Source organism: Lepus europaeus, chromosome 3, assembly GCF_033115175.1.
Source record: "Lepus europaeus isolate LE1 chromosome 3, mLepTim1.pri, whole genome shotgun sequence".
Classification (NCBI taxonomy): domain Eukaryota; kingdom Metazoa; phylum Chordata; class Mammalia; order Lagomorpha; family Leporidae; genus Lepus; species Lepus europaeus.
Window position 1 is genome coordinate 152,658,847 of NC_084829.1, and position 13,611 is coordinate 152,672,457.

General features: G+C 43.3%; 1 protein-coding gene and 1 non-coding gene across 2 annotated transcripts in view; one reads left to right on the top strand and one right to left on the bottom strand.

The window, feature by feature from the left end:
• The window catches only part of CCDC170 (coiled-coil domain containing 170), a 121,686-nt gene extending 109,111 nt beyond the window's left edge, over window positions 1-12,575 (top strand). The window contains exons 10-11 of the mRNA XM_062187284.1: window positions 8,835-9,071; window positions 12,363-12,575. Coding sequence (XP_062043268.1) covers window positions 8,835-9,071; window positions 12,363-12,563 — 438 coding nt within the window. The 3' untranslated portion in view covers window positions 12,564-12,575. The remainder of the gene's footprint in view (window positions 1-8,834; window positions 9,072-12,362) is intronic.
• On the bottom strand, window positions 9,160-9,261 carry LOC133757228 (U6 spliceosomal RNA). Its single transcript, XR_009865604.1, has one exon. It is a non-coding gene; the product is annotated as a U6 spliceosomal RNA (small nuclear RNA).
• Window positions 12,576-13,611: the final 1,036 nt, after the last annotated feature.

Consider the following 13,611-nt stretch of genomic DNA (forward strand, 5'->3'; position numbering starts at 1 on the left):
ATATATTTCCATATGATTATGTTATTTTATTGAAATCACCAATATGAAGAATGTGTGGTACTGACTGCCTGTGGTGCAGGTTTCTTTGAGCTGGGCCTGCATTTTATTTTTCTTAAGGAAAAGGCAGTTATTCTACCATGTGCTTATTTTACTATTGTAGATACTTTATTTGTACATACACTATGACATAGTTTGGCCTTAACTTTGCATGAGCATATTATTTATGTATTAACTCTACCTTTGCTCTTTTCTTATTAACCTAGGATAATTAAAGTAGTAGTATTAGTTGGCACAAGCATAGGCTTATTCATAAATGCAAGTACAGTCACTGAGATCCTGTGGCAGAACTCCAGAGGGTGTGGAAAGTGCCAGCTGCTTCATGGCTTGCTCAGTTACGAGTTTGAGCTGAATATATTGAAACACCCTATAATGCCAGTGGCTTAGATGGGAGAAATGTTTATTTTTTTCTCACTGAAAGGAATTATGGAAGGAGATGGGACGTTCTATGCATAGGATAACTCACTCCATTGTCATAAGCATTCAAGGCTTGTTCTGTTTCTACTTTAGGATACTAACAATAGCTTTCATCTTCAACACCGCCTCTTGGCCCACAGTAGCTGTTGGGGCTCCAGCCTCATTGCAGTCGCCAGGCAGGAGCAAGGGTGGAAGGATACCCTATGTGATGTGTTCCAGGAATGATACATTTCTTGTGTCTCCATTGGCAGGATTTAGTCCCTGGATTTCCCTTAAATGGAGTCACCCCGAGAAATGAGTATTTTGAACAGTAAGAAAGAAAGGAATAATATATCTTTGGTGGAGAGCTATCAGCCATCAGCTGTACCATAGGGACCGGGGGCCAGTGCCATCGTTCACTTGGCTAATCCTCTGCCTGCGGCACTGGCACCGTAAATGGCGCCGGTTCTAGTCCCAGTTGCTCCTCTTCCAGTCCAGCTCTCTGCTGTGGCCTGGGATGGCAGTGGAGGATGGCCCAAGTGCTTGGGCCCTGCACCTGCATGGGAGACCAGGAAGAAACACCTGGCTCCTGGCTTTGGGCTGGCACAGTGCTGGCTGTAGCAGCCATTTGGGGAGTGAACCAACAGAAGGAAGACCTTTCTTTCTTTCTTTCTTTCTTTCTTTCTTTCTTTCTTTCTTTCTTTCTTTCTTTCTTTCTTTTTCTCTCTCTCTCTCTCTCTCTCTCTCTCTCTCTCTCTATAACTCTACCTGTCAAAATAAAAAAAAAAAACAGTTATTAGGGACCTGTGCCCTCAGATCAGCAGTCAGACAATCAAAAATCAGTAGAAAACCCTTGTTATCTTCATTGGTCTCCAAAGGAAGCACCCAAAGGGGATAATATTCTTGAGCCACCAGCAAAAGTCACTCCCATTTTCTGACTCTGTTGATAGGTCCACAGCAAGACAGCCACTATGGAGGAGCAGAGGACACACATCTTTCTTTGATGTCTGCTACATTTCTGTCTTGGTTAGCTCTTTGTGGTCCTCTTCAAAGAGGGTGCAGCCTTCCTGCGGACCCGGGGGGCCATTCCCGCGTCCCTGTCTGACTGCATTGCCAGAGCCGGTGCAGCTGCAGCTGATTCCTGCCATGGCGCTTGGAGGGCAGCCGTGAACCCTCCAGCAGCAGAATTTAGACCCTTGTGGGAGCCAGCACATCTGATTTTCAAATATAATCACCTTTTCTTTCTGGGCCTTTGGCCCCTATGACGTGAGAGATTTGTTCACCATATTTTGAAATCCTTTCCCTTAAGGAAGCAGGCGATGGGTAGTGTTTACCCAAGGGAAGCAGTTTCAAAACCTTCGCTCCTCAATCTTGTTTACTACCAGTCGCATCCCACAGCAGAAAGCAAGGGGCACAGTCTCTCACTGTGCTCCGGGCTGAGAAGTTTCCTCTGCAGGAATAAGACGCCGAGTCCTACCCCACTCCCAGGAATCTGTGGCTGGTTTGACTTAGGACACTGAGGCCTCTGTCCCTACTGCTGGCTCTCAGTTCTGTCCTGATGGCTTGGCTCTGAGCTCCAGGATTTGCTTCCTGACAACAAGAATTCAGGCTGCCCTCAGGACTGTGATAAAGTCTCATATTTTTCAGAAATTCTTGGCAACACAATCTTCTCATTAGGATTTGATTCAGCTTGCATGTGGCTCTCCAAGCTGTGTTCCATCACTTTTGGTAAGGAGCCCACTGTAACTGTTTTCCCCATCTGAACAGAAAGGCTGGATATATCTCTCCTATTAATACGGTTAAATTTTTTAAAAAAATTATTTGAGAGGGATGGAGAGAAGCAGAGAGAGAGAGCGGGGGAGGGGAAGACTTTCCCATGTATCCATCTCTGTTTCTCTCTCTCTCTTTAAAGATTTATTTGAAAGGCAGAGTTACATAGAGGGAGGGAGGGAGGGAGGGAGAGAGAGAGAGAGAGAGAGAGAAAGTCTTTCATCCACTGGTTCGCTCCCCAAGTGGCTGTAACTGCTGGAGCTGGGACAATCCAAAGCCTGGAGCCAGAAGCTTCTTCTGGGTCTCCCACACGGATTCAGGGGCCCAAGGACTTGGGCCATCTTCCAATGTTTTCCAGTGCTTTCCCAGGCCATAGCAGAGAGCTGGATAGGAAGTGCAACAGCCAGGACTCGAATTAGCACCCATACGGGATGCCGGCACTGCAGGTGGCAGCTTTACCTGCTATGCCACAGTGCCAGCCCCCCATGTATTTCTTAAGAAAAGGGTTTTGGGGGCTGGCATTGTGGCATAGCAGTTGAAGCCACTGCCTGTGATGCCGGCATCTCATATGGGCGCCTATTCGAGTCCCAGCTGCTCCACTTCTGATTCAGTGGCCTGCTAATGTGCCTGGGAAAGCAGTGGGAGATGGCCCAACTGCTTGGGCCCCTGCCAATCACATGAGAGACCCTGAAGAAGCTTCTGGCTCCTTGCTTCAGCCTGGCCTAGCCCTGACCATTGCAGCCATTTGGGGAGTGAACCAGCAGATGGAAGATCTCTCTCTCTCTCTCTCACTCTCTTCCTCTCCTTCTCCCTCTCTCTGTAACTTTGACTTGTAAATAAATAAATAAATATTAAAAAAAACCAAAACAAAGGTCTTCTTCCACATGAACCAAATGCCATCAGCACACTCAGGAATTAACATTGAGACAGTACAGTGCTATACAAGTGTCTATTATTCAGTTCATATTCAGATATGAGTTTTGTAACTTGAGATCCATGGGTGATAATAAAGTGTCCTAGTCTCAGGCTGCTCTAACAAAATAACACAAACTGGGTATCTGGAGGCTGCAAAGGCCAGGATCAAGGTGTTAGCAGATCCAACCTCTGATGAGGACTCACTTCCTGTTCACAGATGGCCCCTTTTAGCTGTGCCCACACATGGTGTAAGGGGCAGCACAGCTCACTGTGGTCTCTTGTAAGGTCACTGATCACCTTCAAAAGGCCCGTTTCTTAGTTAAATCATATTGGAGGTTAGGATTTCAACATATGGATTTTGGGGAGACACAAACATTCAGACCATAGCAAAAAGAATTTCATCTATGGGGCTGGCATTGTGGCACAGCAGGTTAAGGCACTACTTGTGACCCCAACATCTCATATCAGAGTACCTGTTTGAGTCTCAGCTTCTCTGGTTTTGATCTAGCTCCCTGCTAATGTGCCTAGGAAAGCAGCAGAAAATAGTCCAAGTGCTTGGGTTCCTGCCACCAACAAAGGAGGCCTGAAGAGAGTTTCAGGTTCTTAGCTTTGGCTTGGCCCAGCACTGGCTGTCACAGCTATTTGGGGAGTGAATCAGTGGGTGGGAGATCTCTCTCTGTGTCTCCCCCTCTCTATCACTCTGCCTTTCAAACAGATAAGTAAATAAATCTTTCAAAAAGAACTCTATCTCTTTGGAAATTATATGTGTTATAATAGTTAAAAATTGGCTTATGAGTTCAGCAGATTTTTTCTCAATTTAATGACACAGAAGATATAAACTGGACTTTCCATCTGGCCATCCATATCCCAAGCAGTCATGTCTCTTCCATGTCATGTCCTAGTTCCAGTCTTAGAATAGTTTCTACCATACCTCTGACTTTTTTTTAAACTTTTATTTAATGAATATAAATTTCCAAAGTACAGCTTATGGATTACAATGCCCCCCCCCCATAACTTCCCTCCCACCCACAACCCTCCCCTTTCCTGCTCCCTCTCCCCTTCCATTCACATCAAGATTCATTTTCAATTCTCTTTATATACAGAAGATCAGTTTAGTATATATGAAGTAAAGATTTCAAAGTTTGCACCCACATAGCAACACAAAGTGAAAAATACTGTTGGAGTACTAGTTATAGCATTAAATAATAGTGTACAGCACATTAAGGACAGAGATCCTACATGATATTTTTTAAAAATTGATTAATTTTCTATGCAATTTCCAATTTAACACCAAGTTTTTTTTTTCATTTTCAATTATCTTTATATATAGAAGATCGATTCAGTATATACTAAGTAAAGATTTCATCAGTTTGCACCCACACAGAAACACAAGGTGTAAAAATGCTGTTTCAGTACTAGTTATAGCATTACTTCACATTCGACAACACATTAAGGATAGATCCCACATGAGACGTAAGTACACAGTGACTCCTGTTGTTGATTTAACAATTTGGTACTCTTGTTTTTGGCGTCAGTAATCTCCCTAGGGTCTAGTCATGAGTTGCCTTGGCTATGGAAGCCTTTAGGGTTCGCCGACTTTGATCTTATTCTGACAGGGTCATAGTCAAAGTGGAAGTTCTCTCCTCCCTTCAGAGAAAGGTACTTCCTTCTTTGATGGCCCCATTCTTTCCACTGGGATCTCACTCGCAGAGATCTTTTATTTAGGTCTTCTTTTTTTTTTTTTTTTCCAGAGTGTCTTGTTTCCATGCCTAAAATACTCTCATGGCCCATGAGAGTGGTTTTTTTTTTTTTTTTTTTTTTTTTTTTTTTTACTTTTTTATTTATTTGAAAGACAGAGTTACAGAAAGAGGTAGAGACAAAGAGAGAGGTGTTCCATCTGCTGGTTCACTCCCCAACTGACCACAACAGCCAGAGCTGTGCCAATCCAAAGCCAGGAACCAGGAGCTTCTTCCAGTTCTCCCACATGGGTGCAGGGACCCAAGGACTTGGGCCATTTTCTACTGCTATCCCAGGCCATAGCAGAGAGCTGGATCAGAAGAGGAGAAGCCAGAACTAGAACCAGCGCCCATATGGGATGCCGGTGCTTCAGGCCAGGGCTTTAACCCACTGCACCACAATGTGGGCCCCATTCCTCTGGCTGTCTAGTGGGATAGTAAGAACTGTTCAAGTTTGGATCAGGTGAGCACATTTTCTAATTCTAACATTTTGTCAAGAAATAACCGATAGTTCAACAACTTTAATGTTACTAAAAATTCAAAGAAGGATTTCACTGATCAAGAAGAGCAACATTTTAAAGAATCTTTCCTGGGGCTGGTGCTGTGGCATAACTGGTAAAGCCGCCACCTGCAGTGCCAGCATCCCATATGAGCGCCTGGCTGCTCCTCTTCTGTTCTAGCTCTCTGCTATGGCCTGGGAAAGCAGTAGAAGATGGCCCAAGTCCTTGGGCTCCTGCACCCATGTGGGAGACCCAGAAGAAGCTCCTGGCTCCTGGCTTCCGATAGGTGCAGCTCCGACCGTTGCGGCCATCTGGGGGAGTGAACCAGTGGATGGAAGACCTCTCTCTCTGCCTTTCCTTCTCTCTCTGTGTAACTCTGACTTTCAAGTAAAAATAAAATAAATCTTTAAAACAAGAGAATCTATTTCCATTTCTTTGTATCTTGCTAGATACCACCTAGCTAGAGAGAACCTCCAGTTCTCTGTGAACCATTTCGAACTTCTCCAAAAAGCATTTCATGCAACCTTGATAGCATAGACCCTCATATCCTCCCTCTACTCCCTCCCCTCCTTTTATCTCAGCTCTTTATACTGTGGATAAGTTAAGCCTCTCTGGCTTGCTTCCTTTCAACACCCTCTTAGTCACATTCTGCCATAGGAGCAATAGGATGAGAGGAGATGCAGTGAGAGAACTTCCTTCTTTCTTAACAAAGAAGGGACGGGAGCACAGGGGAGGACTCCCAACATGGATTATTTGATATCTTTTATTTCGTTATATTTATTCTTAAAATGATTTGAACCAAAATTAAAGCACAAGATCTTGCCCCCCCCCCCTTTTTTTGAGAATATGCTTCCAGACCTGGTTTGAACTGTTAGGAAGCTCAGAATTAGATTCACAGCTCTGCTGGACTATGCAGTTTTTCTGCTCATTCCATGTGTCTGTTTGTTTATTTCAAAGTAATTAATTTTGATGCCATTTAAGGGCTTTTTTTATACATGTAGTTTCAAATAACAGCTTCATCAAAATATAATTCACATATGAAACATTTTTAAAATGATTTATTTATTTGAAAGAGTTGCAACGAGAGAGGGACATAAAGAGAAAGACAGGTCTTCCATCCACTGGTTCATTCCCCAAATGGCCAAAATGGCTGGGCCTGGGCCAGGCTGAAGCCAGGAGCCATGAACTCCATCCAGGTCTCCCACGTGGGTGGCAGGGCCATGTTCCACTGCCTCCAAGGCACATTAGCAGGTAGCTGGATTGGAAATGGAGCAGCAGAGACTCCAAACAGCACTCATGAAGGATTCTGGCATCACAGGAGGCAGCTTAGCCACTGTGCCACAATGCCAGCTGCCATTTGTCTTCTAAAGTGTAAGAGTCAGTGGTTTTTAGTTTATTCACAGAATTGTGCAAACACCACTACTATCTAATTTCTGGACATTTCGTCACCTATAACTAGTTACTCTGCATTCTGTCCCTTCTCCCACTCACTCCCTGTCAGTCCCTGGTTTTTTCCAGATGCTTTATGTCAATGAAATAATGCAATATGTGGGGGTGGCTATTGTTGTGAGGCAGTCAGGAGCCACCTGGACACTGCATCTCATAACAGAGTCCCACCTTTGCTTCCAAACCAGCTTCCTACTGTGCACCCTAGGAGGCATTAGATGATGGCTCAAGTACTTGGGTTCTTGCCACCATTGTGAGCCACTGGATTGAATTCTTGGCTCCTTGCTTTGGTCTGGCCCACTTTTGGCTGTTGTGGGTATTTGGGGAATAATTAATGACATAATTCTCTCTCTATTTCTCTCTCTCTCTCCTTTCCCTTAGCATAATGTTTTCAAGGCCCATCCATGCATCATGTCATACTACTATATTTCATTATATTGCTGAATGATGTTCTATTGTGTGGCTATATGACTTTTTTTTGAAAAAAGATTTATTTATTTTATTTGAAAGGTAGAGTTAGAGAGGAAGAGGCAGAGAGGGAGAGAAGGAGAGAGAGAGGGAGGGAGGAAGGGAGAGAGAGAGAGAGAGAGTCTTCCATTTGCTGGTTTACTCCCCCAATGGCTGCAATGGCCAGAGCTGAGCAGATCTGAAGCAGGGAACCAGAGCTTCTTCTGGGTCTCCCATGGGGGTGCAGGGGCCTGAGGACTTGGGTCATCTTCTACTGCTTTCCCAGTCATAGCAAAGAGCTGGATCAGAAGAGCAGCTGGGTCTTGAACCGGCACCCATATGGGATGCCAGCACTGCAGGCAGCAGCTTCACCCGCTAATCTTCACCTGCTATACCACAGTGCCAGCCCCTATATGACATTTTGTTTTTCCATTCATCCGATGGACATTTAGGTTCTTCTTCTTAGAAATTGTGAATATTGCTCCTTTGGGCATTTACATAAATTTTCAATTCTCTTGGATATACCCCTAGGGGTAGAATTCCTGAGTCATGTGGTAATTCTATGTTTAACATTTTGAAAACTGGTCAGCTGTTTTCCATAGTAGCTATATCATTTTATATCCTTTGAAGTAGTGTGTAAAAGTTCCAGTTTCTCCACATCTTTGTAAGCACTGTTATTGTCTGTATTTTAGCCATCCTCATGGATATTAAGTGGTTATTTTTAGTAATCATTAAAATTTTTTTGTGTCTCTGTTAGACTGTTACAAATTCTTTTTATAGTGGTAAAATAAACATAACCTAAAATTTGCCACTTTATCCATTATCAAGTGTGAAATTAGTGGCATTTTTGATATTTACACTTTTGTGCGGCCATTACTATCATCCACCTCTGGAGCATTTCCATCTGCCCACCAACAGCTCCCCCATTCTCTCTCTCTGTCCCCCCCCCTCAGGTTAGTATCTTTTCTAGCTACCTCACAGAAGTGCAGCCGTGTAAATACTTCTCCTTTTGTGTTGATTCATTCCATGTTTTCAAGGCCTATCCACATTGCAGGGGAAGGCAGTTGCCACATGCCACCTCCCACCTCCCCTACTCATTGATGAAATTAGAAGATTCTTCTGGAAAATCACCGATCTAAATTATCCTATCAGCCTTGAAGAAAACTCATCAAGGGCATTTTTAGATGGGATGCAATTATAAGTGAAAGTGTTTTACTTTTCCTAATGTTTTTGTATAGGAGATGACCATTGCTTGGAGCACAAAGGACAAGTTGCCTGAGGGCTTTATTTTAATATCTAACCCTGGAATCATGCTGTCTCCAATTTTATCTCATTGATTTTCCCATGAAGACATTCTATATGTTGTTTATAAACTGTAGCTGTCTCAAGATATGTTCATCCAGAGCATAATGGCTAGCAAAATCTATTGAGCTGTTCGGGATGAATTCCATTCTTTACTCATAAAACAGTTTTTAAGTGAATTCCATTGACTTCTGGGTTGTCTTGCTTATATGGTTTTTCTAAATAAATACAAATAGAAATGATCAGCATTCTCTTGATTTCTTAGATTAAAACTTTGGAGCAGACCAAAGCCCTTGAAGACCTAACTAAATCCAGAGACAAGCTGGAGAAGATGAAGGAGAAAGTTGAGAAGAAGCTAATATCTGTCAAGTCAGAACTGGATACCGCCGAGCATGATGCCAAGGAGGATAAAGAAAGGGCCAGAACCATGATAGAAGTGGTGACAAGTGAAATGAATACACTAAAAAAATCTCTGGAAGAAGTAGAAAAGAGAGAAAAGCAGGTGAGTAGGGAGCTGGTGGTAAAACCTTGTTTAGGAAATGACAACATAGTCCCAAACTTGATCACTATTCACCATTCCTTTTAGTTTTGAAAATCTAGACTGCTTCGTGAATGTGGGTGTCATCCTTGCCCAGGGGCCGTACTCATCTCTGTATCCTTCCACATTTTGTACATGGGCTGCCAAAGAGGGCATTATTCATTCATTTCTTCAAAACCAGCTTCCATTTCATTTGAACACATCCGCCCTCCCTCCCAGCATGTTTTTGGCATTCGAATAACCATTATGATTTACCCTGTGAAGAAAAATAACTGAACATTTTCATGACATGGCTTGTAAGGGAGTAAATGAGGTAGTTATCAAAGCAGTGGAAAGCTGGTGAGAAACCAAGTTCTGCTCGTGGTCAGGTTTTTATTGTGTTTGGTGATTGCCTCTGAAGTTTGCATCATCCCAGATTTTTTAACATTAGCCAAGGCTTGGACCTCAGGTGAGAAGCCTTATCTGTGGTGGAGATCGGGGCAGGAAACAGCCCTACGTCTCAAACAGTGGCACTTAGACTTGACGGTCGACCAAGCACAGATGTTAGCCATAAAAAAGGACTCGCTGGCTGGCTGGTTGTGTCTTTTATCTGGCGACCACATCAGGAGGTCAGGCATAAAGAAACATGTCCGGGGCAGCTTGACCCCCATTGCCTTGGCTTTCATGTCACTCTTTCTGAGGCTCAAAGGGGCAGAGAGTAGACTCTGGTCCTAGGGTATTTTTCTTTCTTTCTTTCTGGCTGCCTCTGCTTTGGCTCATGTGTCAGGCAGAGTTGGGAAAAATCAAACTGAGAATGAGTGTTCTAAGGATGAAACCTCCCAGGAATGAACAGCTTTGGCCACCTTTGAAAAGGTGGTAAAGCTGGAGGGAGACTTGGGAGTTGTCTTGGTCCCCTAAGGCTGCTATCACAAGATGTCATAGATCAAGTGGCTTCTAAACAACAGACATGTATTTATCACAGTTTTGCAGGCTGGGAAGTTCAAGATCAAGGTACGTTCAGATTCAGCCTCTGGTTCATAGGTGGTGCCTTCTCACTGTATCCTCACCTGGTGGGAGGGGCAAGGCAGCTCTCTGAGGCCTCTTTCGCAAGGGCTCCCATCCCATCATGGAGACTCCAGCCATGCTAGCATCATGGAGACCAGTTTACCTCCCAAGCCCCTCCTCCTAATCTGTCCCATTAGTGATTATGTTTCAACATGTGTGAATTTGGGAGGAGGACACGAGTGTTTAGACCATAGTAGGTAAAGAGAATATTACAGTTCTCCAATTGGACTCTGCATGGGAAGTAGGCTGGGAAGCAACCGGAATGGGAATGTTTGGAAGGCAGTTCTTGTAGATATAGCTGCATCTAGGCTGCATCACATCTTTTCAAAAATGGAAGGTACCTTATTGAGGTATTGCTCAGACACCCCTTATGTACCAGCTTCTGCACTGGCCTAGAACCGCAGAGAGAAACCTACAAGAATTCAAAGAACTATGAGACATAGTTATTTTTTTTTAAAGGTTTACTTTGTAATTTATTTGAAAGGAAGAGTGGCAGAGAGAAACCAAGAAATAGAAAGAGAAAGAGATCTTTCACCATTGGTTCACTCACCAAATAGCTGTAACATCTGGGGCTGGCCAGGTTAAAGCTCTGGGAGGTTGGTACTCCATCCAGGTCTCTCATGTGGGTGGCCAGGGTCTAAGTTTTTGAACCATCTTCCATTGGTTTCCCGGGTGCATTAGCAGGGACCTGGATCAGAATGAGAGAATCTGGGACTCCAATTGGTGCTGTGATATGGGATGCCTATGTTGCAGGTGGTGGCTTAACCTACTGCACCTCAACACTGATCTTCATGAGGTATATTGCAGCCATTGTTCCTGGCCTCCCAGTTTTCCTTTTGTGATAAACAGATACTATCTCAGAATTGTCCAATGTTATGGATTGTGAGGTGTCAATATGTGTGATGTGACTTGATAATAATGGGAAGTCTTCCTACTTTCATCAGCTTAAACTTGCCATTTGTTCTCCCTTTCGTTTAAGAAGTACATTGGAGGGTCGACATTGTGGTGCAGTGGGTAATGCCACTGCTCACAATGCTGGCATCCCATATGGTACCAATTTGAGTCCTGGATGCTCCACTTCCAATCCAGCTCCCTACTAATGCACCTGGGTAAAACAGTGAAAGATGACCCAAATGTTTGGGCCCTTGTCACCACATGGGAGACCCAGATGAAGCTCCTGGCTCCTGGCTTCAGCCTGGCTCAACCCTGGCCATTGTCGCCATCTCAGGAGTGAATCAGCAGATGGAAGACCTTTTTCTCCCCACTATCTTTCCTTTCTCTGACTTTAAAATGAACACATCTTTACCAAAAAATAAAAGAAGTTCATTGCTTGGTTAAAATTCCATTGCATAGAATTTAGCATCCATTGACACAAACAATTCAATCTTTTTTAATATATGAAGTGTATACCCAGTCATCATTTCATTTGCCAATATTCAGAACTGCCTTTGAAGTCATTAGATGGTTAGTGCCATCCTAGACTTGAGAAAATAGTTTTAATTAGGTCAGAGTCTCATTCATGGTTCCTTAACTGGGATTAATTTTTTAAATTATTTTTTAAAATGTATTTTTTAAGGAATACAAATTTCATAAGTACAACTTTAGGAGTATATTTATTCTTCTCACCATACCCACCCTCCCACACCCCCTCCTCCTCCCTCTTCCCTTCCCAGTCCTATTTTCCATTAAGATTCAGTTAACTTTGTACACAGAAGACCAATCCTATATCAAGTAAAGATTTCAACAATTTGCACACACACACACTGAGAACTAGTTTTACAGTTAACTCTCAATACAACTCAATGTGGACAAAGGTCCTGTATGGGGAGTTAATGCACAGTGATTCCTGTTGTTCATTTAACAGCTAATATTCTTATGTATGATGTCAGTGACCACCTGAGGCTCTTGACATAAGCTGGCTAGGCTATGGAAGCCTTTTGAGTCCACAAAGTCTGTCATTAACTGGGATTCTTGACTTGGTAGCCAATACAATATCAATCGGGTCATCACCTTAAGGGAATCTAGAAGTGTTTCTTAGGCAAGTTGACTTATTTAGTAAGTGAAAGAATTAAGGCTAAAATAATTAGGGTATTTGCTTTCATCATGCAAACCTAGGTTTTCCAGTTTGTTTTGTTTTGTTGTTGCATCTGGCCCAGCAGTAGCTGATACATCTTGAGCTCCCAGTTAATGTGTTTCTGTTTGATTTTGTAGCTGGTGGATTTCAGGGCAATTGTGTCCAAGATGTTGGGCTTGAATGTGACCAATCTCGCTCTTCCTGACTATGAAATCATCAAAAGTCTTGAAAGACTGATCCATTCCCATCAGCATCATTTTGTCACCTGTGCCTGCCTCAAAGATGTGACTACTGGGCAAGATAGACACCTGCAAAGCCACCTAAAATTTCCTCATTGAACATTGGGTCTCTCAAGTGAGGTGGGGCTAAGAGATGGCACACAATTCCCCATCTCTTTTAAATGTAATCAGTGTATGAATCTTGTCTACTTTGATCATATGGTAAGAATGCATCATTGACCAAAGCATCTCAAACATGCCAGCCTTAGATAATTGTGCAGCACTAAAACCACCTATTATTTTATTTGCTAGCACTTTGGGACTGAGAAGAATTCCACCAGGTTGCGCATCTAGACTTGGAAATGGGAGTAGGGGATTAACATGTCCAGGGTGTTTGCTTATGAGTCAGGCTCTTTACCAGCTAATTTAATGCTCACAATGACTACGTGGAGAAGCTTTAATGGTTTTATTTTGCAACCTCTCTGGGGCTCAAAGACGATGTTGCTTTCTCAATGTTCAGTTGGCTCTGCACCAAAGGCCCTGCTTCTCCTACTACTCCACAGCCTCAGCTTCTCCTGAATCGTTGTGATGCTGGTAGAAATCACCTGCATAAGGAAGAAACCATCCCTGTGATCATGAACTTAAGTCCCAAGTGACAGATCTTTGAGTGTAACCTACTCAGCCTTTCTAAAAGACAATACTCCTAATTTACCTGGATAAAACTTAGATAAGTATGACGTCAAGGAAGAAAGCTAACCTGTTTTAAATGTTGCTACCAGATGACACCTGGTGGTAATTTCCTGTTTGCTTGAGAGGCAGAGAGACTGAGAGGGAGAGACAGAGAAAGAGACAGACAGGGTTCCCTTCCTAAATGCCTGCAGTGGCTGAGGCTGGTTCAGACTAAAGCTTAGAGCTGGTAGGTGGCAGGAGTGAACTACTTAGGCCACTACTGCTGCCTTCCATGGTCTGCATTAGTAGGTAGCTGAAGTCAGTAGTGGAGCCAGGGATTGAGCCCAGGTTCTCCTATATGGGATGTAAGCATCCTAACCTGTGTCTTAGATGCTAAGCCTAACCCCTCCTCCAGGCTGGTAATTCTTAGTGTTTAAGCAGGGCTGGTCCCAGTACTTTGATCATGAAACTTTTAATGTGGATCCAACATTAAAGAAGG